The 21,897-nt window shown below is 32.8% G+C and overlaps 2 protein-coding genes and 1 pseudogene across 2 annotated transcripts; all 3 read left to right on the top strand.

The window, feature by feature from the left end:
• The first annotated feature begins 180 nt into the window (after positions 1-180).
• On the top strand, positions 181-1,214 carry LOC124823948 (uncharacterized). Its single transcript, XM_047296283.2, has 2 exons — positions 181-515; positions 665-1,214. Exons 1-2 carry the CDS (start codon positions 421-423, stop codon positions 888-890), a joined length of 321 nt encoding a protein of 106 aa, XP_047152239.1. The 5' UTR covers positions 181-420; the 3' UTR covers positions 891-1,214.
• A 5,518-nt stretch (positions 1,215-6,732) lies between these two features.
• LOC124823954 (uncharacterized) lies at positions 6,733-10,478 on the top strand (annotated as a pseudogene).
• An 8,094-nt stretch (positions 10,479-18,572) lies between these two features.
• Positions 18,573-20,822, top strand: LOC124823957 (uncharacterized). The gene is made up of 4 exons (XM_047296295.2): positions 18,573-18,941; positions 19,053-19,176; positions 19,401-19,843; positions 20,316-20,822. Exons 1-4 carry the CDS (start codon positions 18,871-18,873, stop codon positions 20,554-20,556), a joined length of 879 nt encoding a protein of 292 aa, XP_047152251.2. The 5' UTR covers positions 18,573-18,870; the 3' UTR covers positions 20,557-20,822.
• Positions 20,823-21,897: the final 1,075 nt, after the last annotated feature.

Consider the following 21,897-nt stretch of genomic DNA (forward strand, 5'->3'; position numbering starts at 1 on the left):
AGTTCCTAAGTTATTTTCTGTAATTTTAGTTTTTAGTTTTTAATTATTAATACTTTTTTTTTACTTAGAAATTAAAATTTCTAATTAACAAGTATTTTTAATTTCTCGTGCTTAATGATTGTTTTTTTAAACAAATCGAAACCTCCCTAGTTGGATGGTTCATTTCCATTGAGGCAAAGTGCAATAAATGATATCGTTGAAAAACAATTTGGCATGATTTGATTGGTAGTTGTTAAATATGGATACCCAACTTCCTCATATCATAATATTGAATCTCTCCGATCCCAAATATTATATTTTTCTCTTCAAAATCCCAGTGAACACCACCCAACACAAACCTAGTTTTTCTCAGTGCTCTACTGTGGTCAACTTTGTTCTTTATAATATTTATTCTCTTCCTCGACCTCTTCCAATTCTTCCATGGCTTCCGATTCCAATTCAAATCTTAGAATCACCATTGAAAGCAATCCTCCCGAGTCACGTCTAGCTGAATTGAATATCAAGTGTTGGCCCAAGTATGCATGCATGCTCTCTTCTCTTTTCCACCTCTTTGTTATGATATTTTCTTCTGTCTCCATTTAGATTCATAACATCCATGTATGATTATTTATGGTCTTCCTTCTTTTCTTTTGGTGGGGTTGGAAAAAAAAACGAAAAATGAAAGATGGGGTTGCTCTCCAGGGAAGTACCAATTAAAGTTTGATGCTGAAGAGACGTGCTATTTGTTGAAAGGGAAGGTGAAGGCATACCCAAAAGGGTCATCAGAGTTTGTGGAGTTTGGTGTTGGAGACCTAGTGACCATCCCAAAGGGACTCCATTGCACTTGGGATGTTTCAGTTGCTGTGGATAAGCACTATAAATTTGAATCAACACCATCATCTTCTTCTTAGCATCAATTAGCATTGTATATTGTGATTAATTAGTTTAATTAGCACCATTATTTGTTCCAATTCTTTCACAGTTTCATTATTTAGTATTTTGTGGAAGACAAATGGGGTTGTTTGGTTGTGCTGGGAATTGGGGATTTTAGTCAAAGGAAGAACCAATCAGTCAAAGGTATAGCTTTAAAGAGTTAGATATTTGATAGGTACAGCTTTTAATGTTTCTTTGACTCGTCCATCTGTCCATCAGATTTTTTTTTTTTTTTAATATCTCAATAAGTCCTTATTTTTGTTCAGAATTTGAAATAGATCCCTTTATTTTTGGCGTCTCAATTGGGTCCTTATTTTTGTTAATTTGAAGCAAATAAATCCTTTTCGTCAATTTCATCAAACGGCGTTAATGAATGTGTGACGTGGCCTGAGAACAGTATTGACACGTGTAAGGCCACGTCACACATTCATTAACTGCGTTTGATGAAATTGACGGAAAAGATTTATTTGCATCAAATTAACAAAAATAAGGACCCAATTGAGACGCCAAAAAATAAAGGGACCTATTTCAAATTCTGAACAAAAATAAGGACCTATTGAGACATTAAACCATTTTTTTTTTCTCATCCCAAATTTTGTATCTTATAATCTTCCTCTATTTTTATATTTAAAGACTTAAATATTTGAAATGTAAAATTTATATGTTACATTCTAAAATACACAGTCCTAAGTTAAAACAGAAGTACGTGAAGATTTTTATTGGTACAAAACCTTTTCTACCTGTCACCCATAATTTCTAACGGTACCTCATAATTTTTTAAAATAACCATTTTATCCTTTGTTAAAGAGACTTCAGGATTGGAAATCCTCTGAAATTTCAGAAACATGAATTTCAAAATAGAATTTTTGGAAAAAAAAAGGGATTTTCAGAACAAGATTTCTATCGAAATGCATTTTGGAATGAGTTTGTAGAACAAAATTTCCAAAACAAGCTTTGATGACATAACCCTAACAATGATCAAGAATACTAAAGAAGAGTTGGAATCATGTGTGGAAAGTGGGTCATGGGTCAAGTAGTTTAGGGTGTCCTTTTGGATCTTGTATTTGGACTTTTTGAGTCTAGAGGAGATGGGTCAAACGCTAGTGAGTGATGTTTACTATATGCTGTTAAGTTTCTTTGAAGGCTGGTGTTACAGTTACAATAATTGATGTAATGCTAAACTAAATTGGGAAATCTATCAGAATTTGATCATTTCCTTCGTCTACGCCTCTTTTGGCGAATGCACAAAAAACTAAATAGCAAAATACCTGTCAAAAGTAAAATACATGAAGCATAAACAAAATAAATATAGGAGTCCAAAAATGTATGGTAAAAAAACAAGTATTTTACTAACCAGTTACTGCAACAACAAAAGTAAGCAACCAATTTCCAACAACCAACACAGGTGCATCAGGCTATAAAAAATGATCAAAGAATCCACAACATCAACAATATGAAGTTTTTAATTACAAACATAAAGGTCAACACTAAATGACAAATAAAATAGTTGTACCTCTTCCTCAGAGAATCACCCTTTCTTTTTACATTCAACCTAGGCTGCTTAATGTTACGAGTGCCAAAGGATGAATTGGAACCCCTTCCCAAATCAATGACAGGAAAGTCGAGCGGCTTCAGACAAAGGAAAGTTTTTGTTTAATTTAATCGGAGAAAAGTGTTGGATCTCTAACATCTTCACTGGTAAAATCCAGTATTTTTCTCAGAAAGGTAAAACAATTTGTAATCATATCACTGTTGTCCAAACAATTAGAGTCCCCACACATAGCTATGTGACCTTTGCCCATTGCCATGAGACCAAGAATTGGAGAATATGTTTGTTTCACCAAAAATAAACCATATTTCAAATTAGAAAGTATCTTTTATTTTACCTCTTGTATTTCAAATCAGAGGCCACATTTATCAATTTTTATTTTAATACATATAATTTATGGGATAGAAGGTGTCATGTCACACATGCTCAATTTGTGTTAAAGAAAATACTTCAACTACATCAAGTTTTCCACCCCTAAAATATTCCACATAATACCCACATGCACTATCATATATATATATATATATATATATATATATATATATATATATATATATATATATATATATATATATATATATATATATATATACACACACACACGTGTGTGTGTGTGTGAATTACTCAAAATCGGGTAGGACAACTAGTAAAAGTGATTCCTTGCACATATGGTGTAGTTGTTCATCTCTTTCATCCATGCTAATCTTATTAACATGGAGGTATTATTCAATTTTTTTTTTTAAAATTTATTTTCATTAGTGTGAAGAAACAATGCAAAGTAAACTAATATTAAAATTATATTTTACTTAGCAAGCTGACGCTAAATTAAATAAATTTTAAATAAAAATGAATTATCATTGGTCAAAATGATGTTAAAATGCTTTTATTAAAATTAATGATAAATTAGTATGGGTTAAACCGACGCTAGTTAGAGTCAATCTTCATAAACTAATACTAACACATTAGTGTTCATAATTTTAGAGTCACATGTGTTTGATGCAAATTCAACACTTATAACTATTTAATGTTAGTTTTTATATCTATCAATTTTTTTTTCTAGCATACAAAATGGTCTTAGATGTTGGTGAGAAAAAGTTTTGCTTAGAAGTTAACCAAACTTATATCTATTCTTAACAATTGATCATAAAATTTGATTTATATTTAGGTTTAAACTCTCATTTGGTCCTCATATTTGCCGGTCAATCTCAAGTGGGTCATTATTTTTTTTCGGTCTCAATTGGATCCATAAACTTGTAAAATTGTCTCAATTGGGTCCAAATATTTGAAAAATTGAGTCAATTAAACCTTGTCGATTAAGTTTTCACAAACGGCGTTAAAATTTGCTCACGTGGTGCAAACTTAATATGTTAACGTAAGACTATTATATTACGTGGAATTTTTTAACTAAATTAACCGTGTTTGACGTGGCACAAAACTGAATTAGTAATGTTAAGAAATTTTTAGAATTTTTTAATAAAATAGGGTTAGAGAAAGGAAATTAGGGATTTCATCTGTAAATTCAGTAGAGGAACGCACCAAAGAAGACGAAGCACTAACCTCACCCAACCATCATTCTCCGCCATCATGCAAGCCCTAAACTCGCTCACCTTCCGCGTTTCTCCCTTGGACTCGCTTCGCGCTCCCAACAATGCCGCCAACAGAAGGGTCGTCGCCGCCAAACGCGTCTTCTTCTTCTTCGCCATGGCGGCGCCCAAGGTCTCTGCCCTGCGACGCCAGAAGGACCCCAATCGTGTCTTCTTCGTCTCCGCTTCGCGTCCGTGTTTGGAAACGACGTCGAGGATTATTATGAGAAGCTTTAATGCCCTTATTGTTGTCACAACTTCTTCAGATTTATGCTTTTGGAGGGGTTTGGTTCACCGGATTCGTCTGATTCGTAGTCTCGATCGTTTGATAACGATCTTGTTGCTCTGGTTCCAAACCTTTGGACAAAATTTTGTCACGGAGTGAAGATTTGCCGTTCGGTTGCTAGTGAAGAATTCTTGAAGCGAAAGTGAAATCTCCTTGTTGTGGTGGTTCGATTTTAACCTTAGTAATATGCAAGTTGAGAAGAGGAAGAAAAAGAGCTTTGCTATATTGTAATGTTTGATTTTCATTTTAGTTTTAATACGAGGGTCATTTTTCATATTATTTCAGAGGCCCTTTGATAATCGTCCTTTGTTATTATTGATTATCGTCCTTGTCGGAAAGAGTGCCATCATCACCATCGATCGCTTGGACGCGTCCAAGTTTCCCACCCGCTTCAGCGGCCAGATCCGTGGCTTCTCTGCCAAGAGCTACACCTTCTCCCAAAATTTTAATTTTTTTCCTACCCTTTTTGTTGTTTCTGATTCAGTAGGTTTCAATTGTCCCTGGTTTATATTCTTCTGGATAGTGAGCCTGACATCATCGATGGTGTGGTCAGTGTGTGTGAATTGTGGATTGGAAGAGAGCCACTGATGGAAGCCTAATACATTGCGGCTAGCTTCGGGACAGAGGTTTAGGGTTTGGAGAATCAAATATGGGGTTGGAGTGATGTAGGAGTAGCTGAGGTAGAGGCACTTCGAAACTGAAAGAGGGTCAGAGTCCGAATCTTTCAGAAGCTCACTGTGTTATCAAGGTGCCACATGCAACAATTCCGATCGTCGTCGCTCACCATTGTCAACAACCATCACTGTCGTTGTTGGCGGAGGACTATTTTCGATCGCGATGTGCCTCTAACCCTATTTCATTAAAAATCTCCTAATTCGAAGAAATTCTTAATCTGGACAATTAAATAATATAACACACGTCATATAACACTTAGATAATACTTAATAAAAAATTAAATAACAAATTCCACGTAATATAAGACATATACACCAGCAGATTAAGTGTGTACCACGTTAGCCAATCTTAACACAATTTGTGAAAACTTAACGGAAATAGCTTAATTGGCTCAATTTTACAAGTTTATGGACTCAATTGAGACTGAAAAAAAAAGATGACCCATTTGAGATTGACCAACAAACATGAAGACCAAAAGCGGGTTTAAACCTTTATATTTACCTAAAAATGATATTATTATAAATAAATAATTATGATTGATAATGATCGAAATAAACTTACTAATGTAAGTTGAAATTATCGATTAATATTAATTAAGAAATAATTGATATAAGGTTTAATAATTCACTAAGTCCCTATTTTCGCATGGAATCTCAATTTCGTCCCTTTCTTTCTGAAAATATCAATTGGGTCCCAATTTTATGAAAATTGCAACAAATCGATCCTTTCCGTTAATTTGGCTGGACGACGTTAAAAAAATTGATGAGTGAATGCTGAGATGACAAACGAGCGCTCGTCCACTAGCGAACGAACGCTCGTCCAGCAGCGAACGAACGCTCGTCGACCACCGAACGAACGGTCGTCCAGTGTGGAACGAACGGTTGTCCAGCAGTAAGAGGTCCACGAGCGTTCGTTCTCTGGTGGACGAGCGTTCGTTCGCTGCTGGACGAGCGTTCGTTCGCTGGTGGACGAGCGCTCGTTCGTCATCTCAGCATTCACTCATCAATTTTTTTAACGCCGTCCAGCCAAATTAACGGAAAGGATCGATTTGTTGCAATTTTCATAAAATTGGGACCCAATTGATATTTTCAGAAAGAAAGGGACGAAATTGAGATTCCATGCGAAAATAGGGACTTAGTGAATTATTAAACCTTGATATAAATTGAAAGAAACATCAAATTATACTAATTGAAAATAATTAACATTGATTAAGAAAACTCTAATTAACTTAAGATAAAAATAATTCTAATCAATATTAAAAAAGATAAATGATTAGCAATGTCAATCTAAAATAATCATTAATGATTTTTGTAAACAATCATGTCAACTTCAATTAAAAAAATATTATCAAGTCTAATGTTTACAAAAAAGTTAACTTCAAATCATCACTGAATAAATGATGTTACGGTAAAAACGAACAATCAAGATAATAATATAAAGAAAAATAATAACTAAACTTAAAATATAAAAGTATATAAAACTTCTACTTCTTATTTTTGAAATAAAAATTTTAAAATAATCATATTACTTTTAAAAAGACTTAATATCTATTTTCATTAATTTTATTTAAAATGATCCAAAATATTATATCATTAACTATTTAAACGTAGTTAAAAAAACTATTAAATTAAACAAAATTTAGAACCACTTTTAACACACAAAAAAAAGACGAAGACCATAATAGAGACAAAAAGAAGAAAAACAATAAATAAACTGCGTCACATTTTCAGGTCCTCGAACACCTGATTCGACTACTAGAGGAGAAGCTACTGGTCACCTATGAATGCAGGGTCAAGTCAACGGCAGGGCTCGCCGGCAGTGACGTGGCAGCTTCCCGGTTTTCGTCCGGTTGCGTTGACATGTGCGTATTGCGCACGTTGCGTAGACCAGACGGGACGACCTGGTCAGTCTCGCGCACACCAAAACTACCAAGAATAACCATTTTCTTGCATTCCACTTCTCGCCATGGTGAATCCCAATTGTAGGGTTCCTCTTCTCCTTTTCATCTCTTCCATATTCTTCTCTTGTTTTCCAGGTAAAATTTTTCTCCCGAATTAACTGCTTTTCTTCTTCCTCATTAATTCATAATCTGTCAACTTGTTCTTTGACCAAACATTTTCGTTCATAAAGCGTGTGATTATTCGGTTCTTTCCTGGATTGGTATATGTGGGTTTTTTAAATACAACGAGAAATTAAGTAAATTGTGTATTGGTATGAATGTATGTTGTTTTGTTTTGCACAGGGTCAACGTTATGTGCTGTTGTGTCGCTAAAATCAATTGAGGTTTTTAAAACGCACGAGTGGCTGAAAGCCACTACAACTGTGTATTTCCTGTGCAAAGGGGAAAGCAAGACCGTGCTTCTAGATGTCAGGAAATCACATACCTTGTATGCTTTCAATGGTGAAGAATCTTGGCAGGTTATTTATACAGTTTTTGCTCTCCTTTTAGGATTTCAATGGGTTACTTTTATGTCTTAATTCTTGTTTCTGTTATTTTTTATGTAGGCTTAATTAAGTTTTATTCAACTCGTTGGCTGAGTCCCTAATAGAATTTTCGTTTTCTTTAGAAATCGAAATATCTTTTATCTTGGTAAAAGTGTTCTGTTCCTGCTTGATTTTTGTCGTGACATTTCAGACTTATCTATCAACTCTTTCTTACCTTCTTCAATCACCTTTTAACTCATCAACCAACTTGCTTTTGGAGATGATTGGAGAGGGAAGGTGCAAGTTAATGAACAAGTTGGAGATGATAAGATGGAATCAAGGACCACGCCATCTTATAGACGGCAAAAATCAAACGATTGTGTACTTAGATGAAAAAAATAAAAAAGTGTTTTGAATGTTCAATAGAACAAAAATTAAATTCTTAATAGAGATTGAAATGAAAGTAGTCAAATTCACAAGGTATAAAGTGAATTCAAAAACACACTTATATGGAATTGGGACTGTGTCATGAGGGAAGTTTTGACCACTTGCTTATTTCTCCGAATAAGACCACATAATTGATAGGCTTTCAAAAGATATAATATCAATGACACTACCTCTAGCCCAAAACCTTATGGCAAAAATCTTTATATGGTGTTCAACTTTTTCTGTTCTATTCAATGTAGACTTAGATTCACTTGTATTTCCCAACATTCTCCTTCTCAAGTGTGAGTCCTTCACATTGATACTTTCCTCTCAAGCTAACCACAAGCATCTCTCACTTGTACGGTTGTTCATCATAATGGAACACACTTGTTTCACCTTTCATTAGGAAGACTTTCGATTAAGATAGTCATTTGAACTGGTAACCAAGATCAACCATTGACTCTAACACTAACACTACTGATGGTCTTTTGAGAGAGTATTTATGGGAAGATACAACACCAATGACACGTGAACCCAACTCACATATAAGAGATTTATCACCTCTAACTCAAAACCTTATAAGACAATGGATTTATAAGTCTTCATTCTTATATGGTACTTAATTTTTTTATTTCTATGCAATGTGAATCTTAGACTCACACTTAGATTTTCCAACAATAATAAGTTTTATTAGATACTTTTTGTTTAGTTCTTGTTCAAGGGGACTCTGTTTTCATCCAAGTTCTTGTACAATTTCTGGATTAAATTTTGAACTTTGTGGAACTGCTTTGGTTAGGAACCTAAAGCTCAGTCATTAAATTCCAAGTACCTTCACATTTGAGCTGCATGTGTTACAGTTTTGGCTAATATTTGGATTTTGCTTTGTACTCTCAGCCTTTAAGCAACTTTACAAGTAAAGAATGCAAACGGTGTGGATTCTATGAGGAGGACAGCATTACTTTAGATGACGTACTTGACGAATGGGAGTTTTGTCCATCTGACTTTACTGCACCTGATGGTGAATATATTCGGTTCAAGGAAAATCAATTCGTTGCTACTTTTCTGTGTTCAGAGTGCTTATCACTCGCTGCTGGTGAGTACTTGCAATTCTTTTTAGAGACTCTTTATTACCACAACCAAATACAATCATGCCATTTGACAGCATATGTCAACTACTTATTTGAAAAAATGTTGTAACCTAGGAGACGCAAGTGCAAAAGTTGTATAATTTTCGAAAGCAATTCATTTCAATTCATATGAATGATTCTTTTGATTTGTAGTTCTTTCTAGTATTTATTGCTTACATTTAAAAGAATCATTTATGTCAATAGCCTTTTAATTCTGATTGTTAGCAGACATAATAATACTGATAAACTAAATTGTTATGTTTATCTTCCCTTGTGTTTACTTTGCAAACGCCCCTCTATTGTGAAAAGTTGCATAGTCCCAGAAAGTGTTGTCAGCAAATTTGTTAATTGGGCCACCAACTCATGGATTTTTTTGGTTTAATGTCTTCTCTATTCTTATTCAGCGTCATATGTAGATAGAACAATAAAAGATATACATCCATCTGTCTGGTGTATAAATGAATTGAAGTGTCATCTTGGTACCCAAGCATGAGTTGAAGAATTAATTACACTAAATGCATTTCCCCACCTCTTGTTCGTAAAAAAAATACTTTTTTCATCATAACTCTTATTTTTAAGATTGAATCTTTGTGGAATTACTAGGTATGCCAGAATTAAGTTTGTTCTACTTCCTTGTATTTCTGAACGAATCTTTCAGGATTTTTTCGTAAGTTAGTTTGTTAATCTTGGAGAAAAATATCCACAACCTCCCCGCCCCGTCTCCCAGACTTTTTTTTTTTTTTTATGTACAGCATTTAAATTTTATTTACTTGGTGTGCTTACATTGTTTGTGATTTTACTTGCTTTCCTTCAGTGTATTTTTATTTTATATATTAACAAAATAAGTTGTTTCATGTTCTGTAGTTGATGAGCACGATGATGGAAAAGGAATGCATATAGTTGTTGTGGTTTTGCTGAGTGCTTTGGTCTCAATTATACTGATTCTTGGAGTGGTGGGTGCATACAAGTTTTGGGAAAAGAAGATTAGGGAACAGGACCAGGCTCGGCTTTTGAAGTTATTTGAAGATGATGATGAAATTGGGACGAGCTGGGCCTTGGTACAGTAATATGAAATAACGATAGCAAACAAACTTCGTCGTGCACCATTATACGTCAACCGCAATTTTCTTTACGAAACGACGAAAAATTATTTCTTCTGGTTTGATAGGAAACTATCGCGATGTATAGGAGATAGATATTCATCATGGTGGAAAGAAAGGTTTCAATGTTCGGATCCACTTGTACATATGACAGAAGGCTAAGTTGCATATCATATTTTAGGTTTCCTCAGCTATCTAATAGCAACTGGGGAAAAATAAACTAAATGTCGTATTTTAGATTAGCTCGGCCATGTGTTATAAATAAGGAAAACAAATAAATAGGTCATGAATGACCTAGGATTCTTGTGCATTTCGCAGAGTTTGTGTAGATTCTAGTAGTTGCTATCACTCAAAGGAAGTCAATAACACCCACCATCACGGTGTATTCAATCTCAAGTTTTCTTTTCTTTTTTCTTTTCTTATAAAAGGATTACTTGGATTTTAATAGATTATGAAAGAACATATGTTTTTTCAAAAGAATTTTATGATTAGATTTTGTAGTTTAGTTTTTAAAGAATTTATGAAATTTGAAATTGTACCTTATGATCGTACGAGTGTGGAAAAGGTCCATACAATTAAAATCATTGAAATGATCGACATTGAAAGGGTTGACCGGTCTGAATGATCAATACTATTAAGCATCATCCAATCAAGATTATTGGTAAATACTGTTTTTAGTCAATGGATCGTTATTAGAAGTTCGTTAATCATAAGCTCATCTTAAAACCCATCAATACAAGTCAAAAATAAGAAGGTAGGTGATTACATTTATTATAAATTTAAAGTTTACTGTGACCCTTTGACTGGATTAATTACTAACTTGAATTTGACACGTATATCCGGCCGGTTTGGAGCTTGGATAAAGAAGGATTAATTATACTCAAACTATCCCCTCTTTTGGTACCCACACCACACCATATTGTCCTATCCACCCCATTCCCATCCATACCACAACCTTCTACCCATACAAGACCATCACCTACTTCTATACCTTCCACATCTTCAATATTGTCTCCTATTATTGCTCTTATATCAAATTCTCCTAATTTACTCACTGAAGTTGACTTTTTCTCTATGATTAACCGATGATTAAATCTCATGATAAAAAATAATAGTTCATATTATCTGAAAAATTAAATTATATATTATATTACTTATTTAACCTCTTGGGTTACTTTACCTGATTTTTCTACTAGGTTTGAAAGTTTTACTCTTTAATATATCTATTTTATCTATAAAAATTTATATTTTAATAAGTTTATATAGACTGTCTACACAACCAAATTAATATATATATATATTATAATATATATATATATATATATATTATATAAAAATTTAAAATGGTATTTAAATTCTAAAAGTATAAGAGAAAATATGCTTATACGTTAAGGCATCAATAGGCAATGGTTCACACCTTAATTAGTATGCGACCTAACGAAGAGGATGCAGTGGTCCTACAGTGAAATAAAGGAGAAAGCTTAAAAGTTGTGTGCATTTATGGTTTGGAATGGATGCAGTTAGGTGTATTTTATCTCCTTTGCAAAATCAAGTAAAGTAATGCAACAGCTTTGTACATTTCTTCGAGTGCAGAACAAAAGCGAAATACGAACCCTTATCATAATTATGCTTCTGTTGCATAGCATGAAACAATTAATTTAATTATTCTAAAACCATTTTCACGAACTTCATATCATAATTACCATTTGTCCCTACTTGCGTTTTACTTCATTAGTTATCCCCATTCTTCTAATCATTTTGTTAATCTCTCATATCTGTTAATTTTACCAATAATTACTCTTAACAATAAAATATTGTTAACTTCTTTTTAGTAAGTTTTGTTCTTTCAATCATATTGTTTTTCTCTATATAATATTCAAACCTAAAACTTCTTTCTTAAAAGATTAGATCAAGTAACACTCACTCTACATAGTTTTGTTTGCTATTAAATATTTCTTTGTTTCTACAATAGAATACTCTTAAAACTTTTAAGAGGATGACAAAAGAAAGTTTATATGTGATTGCATAAATTCATCTGGAATCATATTTGTGACAAAACATTTTAAGCAAAGCAATGTGCATATATTGCTCAGTTATATACAAAATAATCATTTACAAAATCAAACTAAAAGAACATTTATCAAATACTTAAAGGAAAATTATGTTTTTCTAAATTTGTTTGGTTAACCTTTTTATATTTTTAAGATGTTTTTTTATGAAAAAATTCTCTGTAAAAAAAAGACAGTTTTAAAAGAGATTAAAATAAAAGTAAAATGACAGTCTAGTAGGGTCAGAAATAAGCTCTCTCATTTTCTTTGATATATAATTTTTTTTATTACTGACCTATTTGAAATTATGAGTGAGGAGGAAAGAATATGGAAATAATATAGCTGGCAGGTGAAGGGATGAAATTAACTCTACTATTTATTCTTTTTTTTATTTTTTCAATTTTTTCCATGCACCTTTTTTCTATTTTATTTATCAACTTATTTTCATCTAATCTACTTCTTTCATTTTTATCAAACAAATCATGTATGAATAAAAATTATATCAACGATAACTTTACCAAAAATAGTTATTCCCACTCTCTTTATAACTTTAGTTTTTTAACTAAAAGTTATTCTTTCTTATATATTACTTTTTAAATGTCAACCTAATGGAATATTTTAATTGTATTCTTATGTATATTTTTATAGTAGATTAAAAATTATTTAAACAAGGGAAAATTGAAAGAAAAAATGAATAACTTGTTTAAAATACATTAAAATAGAATAACTAAATACCTTTTTTTAATTTTAGTAAACAAAAGTTTTAAACAACTATTATCCAGAAGAAAATAGAATATTTAAAAATATTAGTTATCTTTTATGACAAGCTATTATCTCATAGTTATAACATGTTTGAGTTTGAGGTGTTTGGGTGTTTATTAACACAGATATTTCCGAAATTCTCAAAGTGAATTGATAAAGTTAAGTACATAAGCTCCCAAACTCAAGAGCGATAAAGAACATGTAGGTAAAACGATATTTTGGATGAATGAGTTTGCTTCCTTAATAAGGTTTAAGGTCATATTTTGAAAACCATCATTTTAGAGATCAATGCTCCTATAGGTTGTTTCATCTTGGCCCTTCAATTTCAGAAAAAAATGTTATCAATGGTCTGATTCTCGATAAGCATTAATGATGAGTGTTTTTGGTTTTGAAATATCTTACTTGGTTGTTAACACCTCATAATTTTGCTGGCCTTGAGATATGATATTTGGTTGTTGTTGCTCTATGGGATTAGAAGTATTTTTAAATGTTTTAGCCACAAAATATTTAAGTGTAAGGACTTGGTTTTATGCGTTGTGTTAAGATAGATAATTGATGTAAATATATTTGTCGATGGTAGGGGTGGAAGATTAAGGAGAACTTAGGAATAAACTAAATTAAGAATTAAACAAAGAACGTAGAAAAATAGTAGATGCTACTTAGAATTACATTGAGGCCATATGCGAATTACACACAATAGACACTATGTATAAATCAAGCGGACTAGACAAGTTATAGTAGGCAAGACACATTTGGAAAGAGAATGGACAATCATGACATGGAACTTGATTATCTTAGTACAATTTCGTTATTTTAAATAGTTTAAGCTATAAAGAGAAAGAAATTTGGTCATCTAGTTTCTTTTCATGAACCTTATTCCTTGCCACTACTCGTTTCTTTTTCTCTCTCTTACCCTTTTTGGCTCAAGTATAATGTTTCTCAAGTCTCAAGATCGTTTGCAAACAAGAGTTTTGACATTAAAAACAAATTTTTTGAACTGATCAAAATAAGTTCATCCTAAAAGTCTTTGTGTGGTCTCAATTTAATACTAAAATGGTGATGGAGAATTTCATTTGTATATGATTCTTTTGGGTTTAAGAGGAATCTTTTTAAGTCAGAGAGTTCAAGAGTATGTTCAAATTTCTTTCCAGTATATTTTTTGTGTATTGTAGAATAAACCAAGGAAATTAAACACAAGGTCATATCAAGCTCAAAAGGACAAAAGTTGAAGCTATTAAATTAGAAAATGGAACACAATCAAACACAAATATATTGGAAGCAATAAAACAATGAACAACAAAGAAACATTTCAAAACTTATAAAGCAAAATCTTGAAAAATATAACCTAATTTAATTATAAGTTATTATTTATAAGAAATATTTCATAATATATTGGAACTATTGATATTTTAAAATACATTAAAGTCCTTTTCAATACCAATGCTAATATAAAAAAATTGTAAGAAAATCAATAGAAATTTTGGATTAGTCCTTTCTTAGCTTTTAAAATCCGATCTTTTCAAGACCTGATATCTATGAAGAATGTTTTTATTTTTAATCAGTTTCCAAAAATTATCTAACTATTCACTATTTAATTATGACTTAGATTGTAAGATGAGAAACTAGTAGAGGAATATGTTCTAATTAATTTTTAAGTAATTAAATAATAGGATTTATATACATATAGAAAACAAGTTAATTAAGGGTGTTTAATTATCATTTTTTTTTGTAAATAAATGTTGGTATCTCATTCCATTCTTTACCACAACATATTTTAAACATTAATACTACTTGCATTTTCAATTGAGTATAATTGAATAAAAAAAAAAATCTGTGCAATTATCTCTCAAGCACAGGTAGAACCATTTTGAAATTGTGGCTTTGTTTATGAATGGTGTAGAGGATACAACTCAAAATAAATACATAGTATTTGTTAAATATAATGAAAAATATATATGGGATTAGTCTCCCTTGTGTTGAATATACATAAAGTCCTTTATTTATAATAGAAGAAATATGGTCTAAGCCCAAAATAAAAATAATAACAAACTAACTAAAGATAAAAATAAAAGATAAATATAAAATAAAGATAATATATCTAACATTCCCCTTCAAGCTAGTGCATACATATGTATCAAGCTTGTTACTAATATAATTCATCAAGTCTTAGTGAAAATATCTGCTTCTGCACTCGAGTGACACCAAATTGCTAACGATTTACGAGACAACATAGAAGACGGAATATCAACCCAAAGGACTCCCCCTGAGCAACAAATTTGGGAGGTTGTTCAATGTAAATCTCTTCTTGCAAATTGAGGAATGTCATTAGTGGATAAAGAGGTAATTGTTGGAGAGTCACCATGACTATAAATAAACTAACGAAAACCATCTTTTCCATGGGGAAAAAGCATATATGGACGAGTCAAATGCAATGGTGAGAAAAGAGAGGTCAGAAGAGACAACAACTGAAGAAGTCATAGATGAACACGAGAGAGAAACTATTAAAATTAAAGATTCTCCAATCAAGGTACCTGAAAAAGGAAAAAGAGCAACCTCAATGCTCTAAATAGTTGCTTAAAGGGACGTGCAACAACAAAGGATGAACCTGAAAACGAAAAACGAGTGACCTCGACACTCTGAATTACTACTAGACATGCAATCATGCACAACGAAAAAGGGAGCAAATCCATAACTTCAAAAGGTGTTAAGAGCGCGTATGAGCTCCGATGAAGGCGTCATTAATGACATGGTGGTCGCCTAGCCGAGACGATCAAAATCATGTGATCGTCAATCAAAACTAAAACTTCGATAATGACAGCGGTAGACAACATCAGTAGACGACAGCACCGCCAGTAATAGTAGATGACGCCGCCACCGGCAGCGGTGGATGTATGTTAGCTGCAAAACCAACGACAAGTGCACCGGTCGCAGTGTAACAAGTGATAAATATCGTTCTCTCCCAAGGGACTTGTGTAACACATGATAATTCTTCCTTCCGTAACTCAATTAGACATCAAACTGTACAAAATAACACAAGAAACTCTTTTTGGTATTTTTATCAAATAGTTGGTGTGTAAAAAATTTAACATAGAGTATTTACAATGGTTGGACTTTGGTGTTGAAGACACTTAGAAATGGAATAGACTAGAAATGATATGAAAAGACATTGTTAAGGTTAGGTTTCACCAATTTACTCTTGTGCATACACAATTTCATCTCCTTTCCATCAATTAACTAAAGTCAATCCACAAAATTACTCTAGCCCTAATCCCTTATGTGAAAGAGCCTAACTTTTACCTATTAACTATCAATCCCTTGACTAATTAACAAGCAAAACTCGCATTAAGAACTAGGATTTAAGACAACATGTGAATCATCTTCCATCCCTAGAATCAATGAACCACAAGGACTCTTGTTTCAGTTCTGGGTTCCATCTTACGTCTCCATAACCCATGAAACCCCAAAATCAAGTCATGAACGTCTCCATTACATGCAAGCTTTAAAATTGGAAATAAGAATACTAGCAATTGATAGAAAAGGCATATACACACACACACACACACACACACACACACACACACACACACACACACACACACACATATATATATATATATATATATATATATTCAAATCATTCAACAATTACACAAGATTCAAAGGCTACAACTAACCCCAACAAGATGAGTTTGGCTCTCAATTTCCATGGAGAGCCTTTAAGCTTACAAAATGGCCATGGAAGAAGAAGAACCCAAAGAGGAAGAAGGGAGTGTTCCCACAAGCCCTAGCAGCCCTCCAAGCTCTCCTCTAAGTGAAATCACGCCTCCAACCCACCAAAGACCCAAACCCCTTCGCGTTTTAGGGTTAAATAAGCTCAATCTGCCACATCAGCGAGACTGGCGCCCGGCCCCCTACTTAGGGCGCCCAGGCGCGAGCGTTGCGCGGAAACTGGTGCTCAGCCCCCTTTCTGGGAAACCCGGCTCAAGCACATCAGAAATCAGCTTCTGTGCAGGTGGCACTCAGTCCCCCTGGTTCAGGGGGGGGCCTGACCTGCTTTTTCTGCACTGCATATTTTTCTCTTTTTCTGTAGATATGCTTGCTTATTGTGGTTGGTTCAACTCTATACATTGTTGGAGATTGTTCCAAACACATTATTAGCTACAGAATAAGGGATTATAGATGAAATTACATCAAAGTAGCCCAAAACATAATTATTCATAAAACTAAGATAAATTAGAGGATTAAGCAAGTTACAAGCTAGAAAAGAGTTTATTTTGCTATTAAAATATGCTTAGATAATAGTAAGAATTAGCATTATCAATGTAGTGGTAGAGTCACCATAAACTTTTTTCTCAAAAGAACCTTAGGTTCTAGATAAACTAACTAACTAAAAATAAAAGATAAAGATAAAAGATAAATATAAAATAAAGATAATATATCTTGATAAATTTTCTTTGAAATATATATAATATGGAAGTATGAGAGAGGTGTTTGTGGGAGAGATTTCTGATAAATGCAATTTTTGAAAAGCTATTTTTTTCCCATCTATCTTAATTTTGTAAAGTTTGTCTTTATATGAACACTTGATGTATTATATTTCATTAGCGATCCTAATTTGAAGAATTTACAGTAATTATAGGAATGATATTATTATTTAAATTTGGAGAAATTTGGTACAGTGAGATGGTTGAGAAGTAAAAGAAATTTAAATAAGATCACGTGATAATAGAAGAGTAGCAGGTAGTGAAGAAAAAGTTTGAAAAAAAAAATCAAACTCACCCATTTCATGTGAATTCAAAATTTAAATTTAACAAGGATGTTTCAGATAAAACCAATATATGCTGAAGAATTATCTCTGTCAGTATCACACAAAACCCTCTCATTGTGTGCGCCTGCTGTCCGCCTGCAACTGCATCAACTATATTTTAATAACCTACTTCTAGATCTCCTTCCACTCTTAATTTTTAAATAAAGTCATTCAAATTAATAACATTTAATAAATTTAAATCATCTTACAATTTTTTTAATGTAGAAAAATCTGTAGTTGATATTTCTCGAATATTACATAGGACATCTTGTAAGATTGCCTGAAATAAATATTATGTCCAATAAAATAACACTGATCTAATTTATTCTTTTTTTTTAACAATTTCTGGTGGAAAATTAATTTGTTTTATTAAATTTTATTTTGAAACTCAAACAGGGTTTTAAAATCAAAAGTACAACCAGACAATGAATTCAGAAACAGAAACACCAAACTCAAAACAGTTTAATTATTAATCAATAAACAAAAATACTGTTAATATTTCCCGTTGTTAATATTTAATATTCAGCTTTGACAATTGCAACTGCAACTGCAACTGCAATATGCATTAAAACATTAATTAATATGTTAATTTCTTCACGCAAGCCTCTGAGTTAGACGTGTTTAGCTATAATTTATGTTTGATCGGTCGATAGTCTCACTCAAAGTGAAAGAAACTGGGTAATTGAATTTCACTAAAAATAGAAAACGATAAAATGATACATTCTTTTTTACAAATTTAGTCAAAAAAAGGACACTAAAAGAATGTTTACGTGATTATAAATGTCTACTCACATTAACATTGTTTTAGTTGTTGAATTTTAGAAATTTGAACGGTGAACAAAGCGTAAGGAACAAGATCTCTTTTTTATAGGAGAAAAATACAGAATGTGTTTTTAAACTATTACCGTCATTCAAGTGTAGTTGTAGGTGAGTATTTAATTATTCATTTACTTATAACTCTTGGACAGGGACTTCAAAATAAAAAAATCACCTTGGGTGAGTTGTTGTGAGCAAGATTCCATTCCCCCTATAGATTTTTTTTGAAAAGGCAAAGTGCATTTGTTTTTGAACCTTACAAGAATTCATCTTCCAAAGAACCATTACATTCCCTTTTTCCCTGTTCATAAAAGAACTCAAAACACTTCTGAGGTCTGATCTGAAGACAGTATAGATGGGGTCTTGGTGTGGTGAAAATGTAGGTCACCAGCAAGAGGTATCTGCTGATAAGGACCACATTTGGAGGTGTGTTTCTGTTCTCTTTCACTCTTTATCTATCTCACTTACATTGCATTGTGAAATGGGGCACCCAGTGGCAACAAAAGTGGAATGACATTGTTCAATGTGTCAATTCAGCTGCAAGAAAGTGGAAGAGGGGGGTCTGAATCTGAACACTGTGGAGTCCCTGAGAGGGAGATTACTGGCAGAGAGACAGGCTTCAAGGGTGGCCAAGATGGAAGCAGAATCAATGGGGAACAAGGTAACATACCATAACATAACACTACAATGCATCTTTTGTTCTAACAACACCGTCAATCTTGAATAATTGTTTCGTTCACTTTATGTGGCACTGTTTGGATCACCTCTGTAAAGGAAAGAAAATGGCATTGCTGTTCATCTTGTGTGGCTTTTTGTCTGACAAACTTTATCCTGTGTTTCCATTTTTCTCTCCCGAAAATTAATGAAAAATTATTCTGGAGACAGTTAGTTGAGCTGGAAAAACTGCTTAGAGAAGAGACGAAATTAAGAGATAAAGCTGAAAGAAGGCTCAGATTTTTAAAAATCAAGGTTGGATCTTTCAGCATACCCTCCAAGTCAGGGCAATTGGAACATTCTGATTCGTCGGAGAAATGTGAAAATTCTTGTGGGTCATCTTGGATTAGTTCACTTTCCAAACATTCAGAAGAAAACGAAAAAAAGCACGATGCAAAAATTCCAGCTTTGCCAGAAAATGTAGATCACAGTGACAATGTTTCCGAAGCCTCTACTCTTATTCAGAACCACAATGGTCCGTCCAGTACAAGAGACTGTGACTCTCAGAATACTGATAGTTTCGGTAGTAATTCATACACGGGTGATTCTTCCCCACAAATCCTAGGCGAAAATCCGAATCTGAGCTATGGGAATTTGAAGAAGGGTGAAAGCAGGTACTAGATTTGAACGTTTTGATGCTGACATTTAGATCGTTTGCTTCGGGCTTTGGTTCTTTTTCAACGAGGGAATGCACTTTTAAAAAGTAAAATACGTTTATAGCTGTTTATTTCAGTGAAATTTCTCTGTTGTATGGTCTTAATATTAGAGGAGTTGAGTATAATAAAATGAGTTTTACTGTAATGTAAGGTTAATGTAAATGTTCTAAAGATAATTATTACCATAAAAATCATTAAAATTATTATTTACCATGATTTGTGAATAGACTACATATGTAAGAAAATCTTTAAACTATCAGTTGTCTATAAATTAAATCCTCAGGTAACAAATTATGAAGTTGTTGACTGCTATACTTTATGAGTGTATTATCATTTTAGAAGCAAAATACCTATTTGGTGAATAGTTTGTGGTTGAAATAGAATTTGTTTGATTAAGGCACCAAGCTTTAATTTTTGTGCTTTATTTCAGGTTTAGCAGTTTAAGCTCAAGATCATCATCAGTGACAGAGAATGAGAGTAATGATGGATATCTGTGTGATAATTCTCTGGCATTAGTTCCCGTGACTGTGACACCTACATCACAAGGTACCAGTAACCCGAAACCAATTACTGTTAGTGTCCTTGAAGCTTTAGATGCATTGAGGCATGCCAGAGAAAGGCTCCAAAGTTCAATGAGAACAAGGCAAATGATTCATGTTGGCCCAATGTAAGCTCCTACACAACACTGGCATAGTAATAATGCTAAATTATTGCAATATTTATGAATTATAGGTAGTGAGATTGTGATTTAGCATTAGAATAGACGGGAATATCAGAAACCTTGAGTTCCTAAAATTAATAAGATTGGTAGCAGAGGTAAAATTCTTGTGAATTGTGGTTTCACTCTCCACAGAAAGCATGTGACGTAGGGATGTGTTGTCATCTCCTTTGGGGTCCAACTCTTGTGTCCATATTCTTTTATTGTGCTTTTCCTTCACATACTTTTGCTGACTTTAATGTGGTCACCCCTTGATTCCTGTGACTTGCATCAACATTATGGTTCATGAGAAGGACAAGGCTTATCCTCAACCATGACTATGCTGTAACGTAACTAGCAATTTTCTCATCTGTTGCTCCCCTAGTTTTGTTATAATATATTAATATTGTAAAAGTTAAAACCTTAATTTGGTTACGAGATTTTGTTAGTTTTGAGATCTTTTTAATTTTGTAATTTTAAGGATAAGTTTTTAAAGACAAACTACGTGCTTCAGTTGGATAAGTTCTTAAAAACAATTAAACTAAATGTTCAGAAAATACTATTCATCACTTTTTTCTATAACAAATTTCACATATCAAGTAGTGGAACATCATCATTTTACATGTCTAATTTAGTGTCACAAACCACAATCAAAGAATAAATTGATTTGTAACTTATTAATTTTGATTTGATTTGTGTTATTTGTATCAGATTTTGAATGTTACATCGTAAAGGGATTTAGAAAGCATAGAAAATCCCTTTGGTCCCGTGTGTTTCCCTCTTTGATTTCACTGAATGCCCTTGTCATTGTCAAATGTATAAGTAACACTGATTATGTGTTGACGTTGTCACTCTTTGGATGTTGTTTGCTTCTACGAATCTCACCGTCTAAATGTAACGCGTCAGAAAGAGCGTGTTCCATTTGTCGCTAAAAAGTAAAGAGAAATTATAAGGTGGCGCCTCGTCATTCACGGTTTAGAGAAGCAAAGGTTCCTATCAACTCATTTTAATTTTATTCAGAAATAATAATCATTTATCTCTTTCAGAAGATAAAACGCATGTAATTCTTTATTTAAATTAAATAACCATTTAATCCATGATTTTAGTAAACATTACGAAATCCTAAATATGTAATAAAGAAATGTGATATGCTACTGTGGATAGTGCATGTGGGGCATGTAACATTTGTGTTGCGTAAATATTAGGACACCAAAATTTATGTAAGTATTATCATGAAATACATCAAGAAAATGAAAGAAACATGATAACTTTACAGTCATATAGGAAATGACCTGTGAGTTAGGGACGTGTGCTC

This window comes from Vigna umbellata, chromosome 8 (assembly GCF_029865625.1).
Source record: "Vigna umbellata cultivar VRB3 chromosome 8, Vumbellata_1.0, whole genome shotgun sequence".
Classification (NCBI taxonomy): Eukaryota; Viridiplantae; Streptophyta; class Magnoliopsida; order Fabales; family Fabaceae; genus Vigna; species Vigna umbellata.

Bases quoted from the DNA above. Each gene is read 5' to 3' on its own strand.
- LOC124823948 (XM_047296283.2), top strand. From the start codon at position 421: ATGGCTTCCGATTCCAATTCAAATCTTAGAATCACCATTGAAAGCAAT. The intron at 516-664 runs GTATGCATGCAT...GAAAAATGAAAG, and splicing joins AATATCAAGTGTTGGCCCAA to ATGGGGTTGCTCTCCAGGGA.
- LOC124823957 (XM_047296295.2), top strand. From the start codon at position 18,871: ATGGGGTCTTGGTGTGGTGAAAATGTAGGTCACCAGCAAGAGGTATCT. The intron at 18,942-19,052 runs GTGTGTTTCTGT...GTGTCAATTCAG, and splicing joins GATAAGGACCACATTTGGAG to CTGCAAGAAAGTGGAAGAGG. The intron at 19,844-20,315 runs GTACTAGATTTG...GCTTTATTTCAG, and splicing joins TTGAAGAAGGGTGAAAGCAG to GTTTAGCAGTTTAAGCTCAA.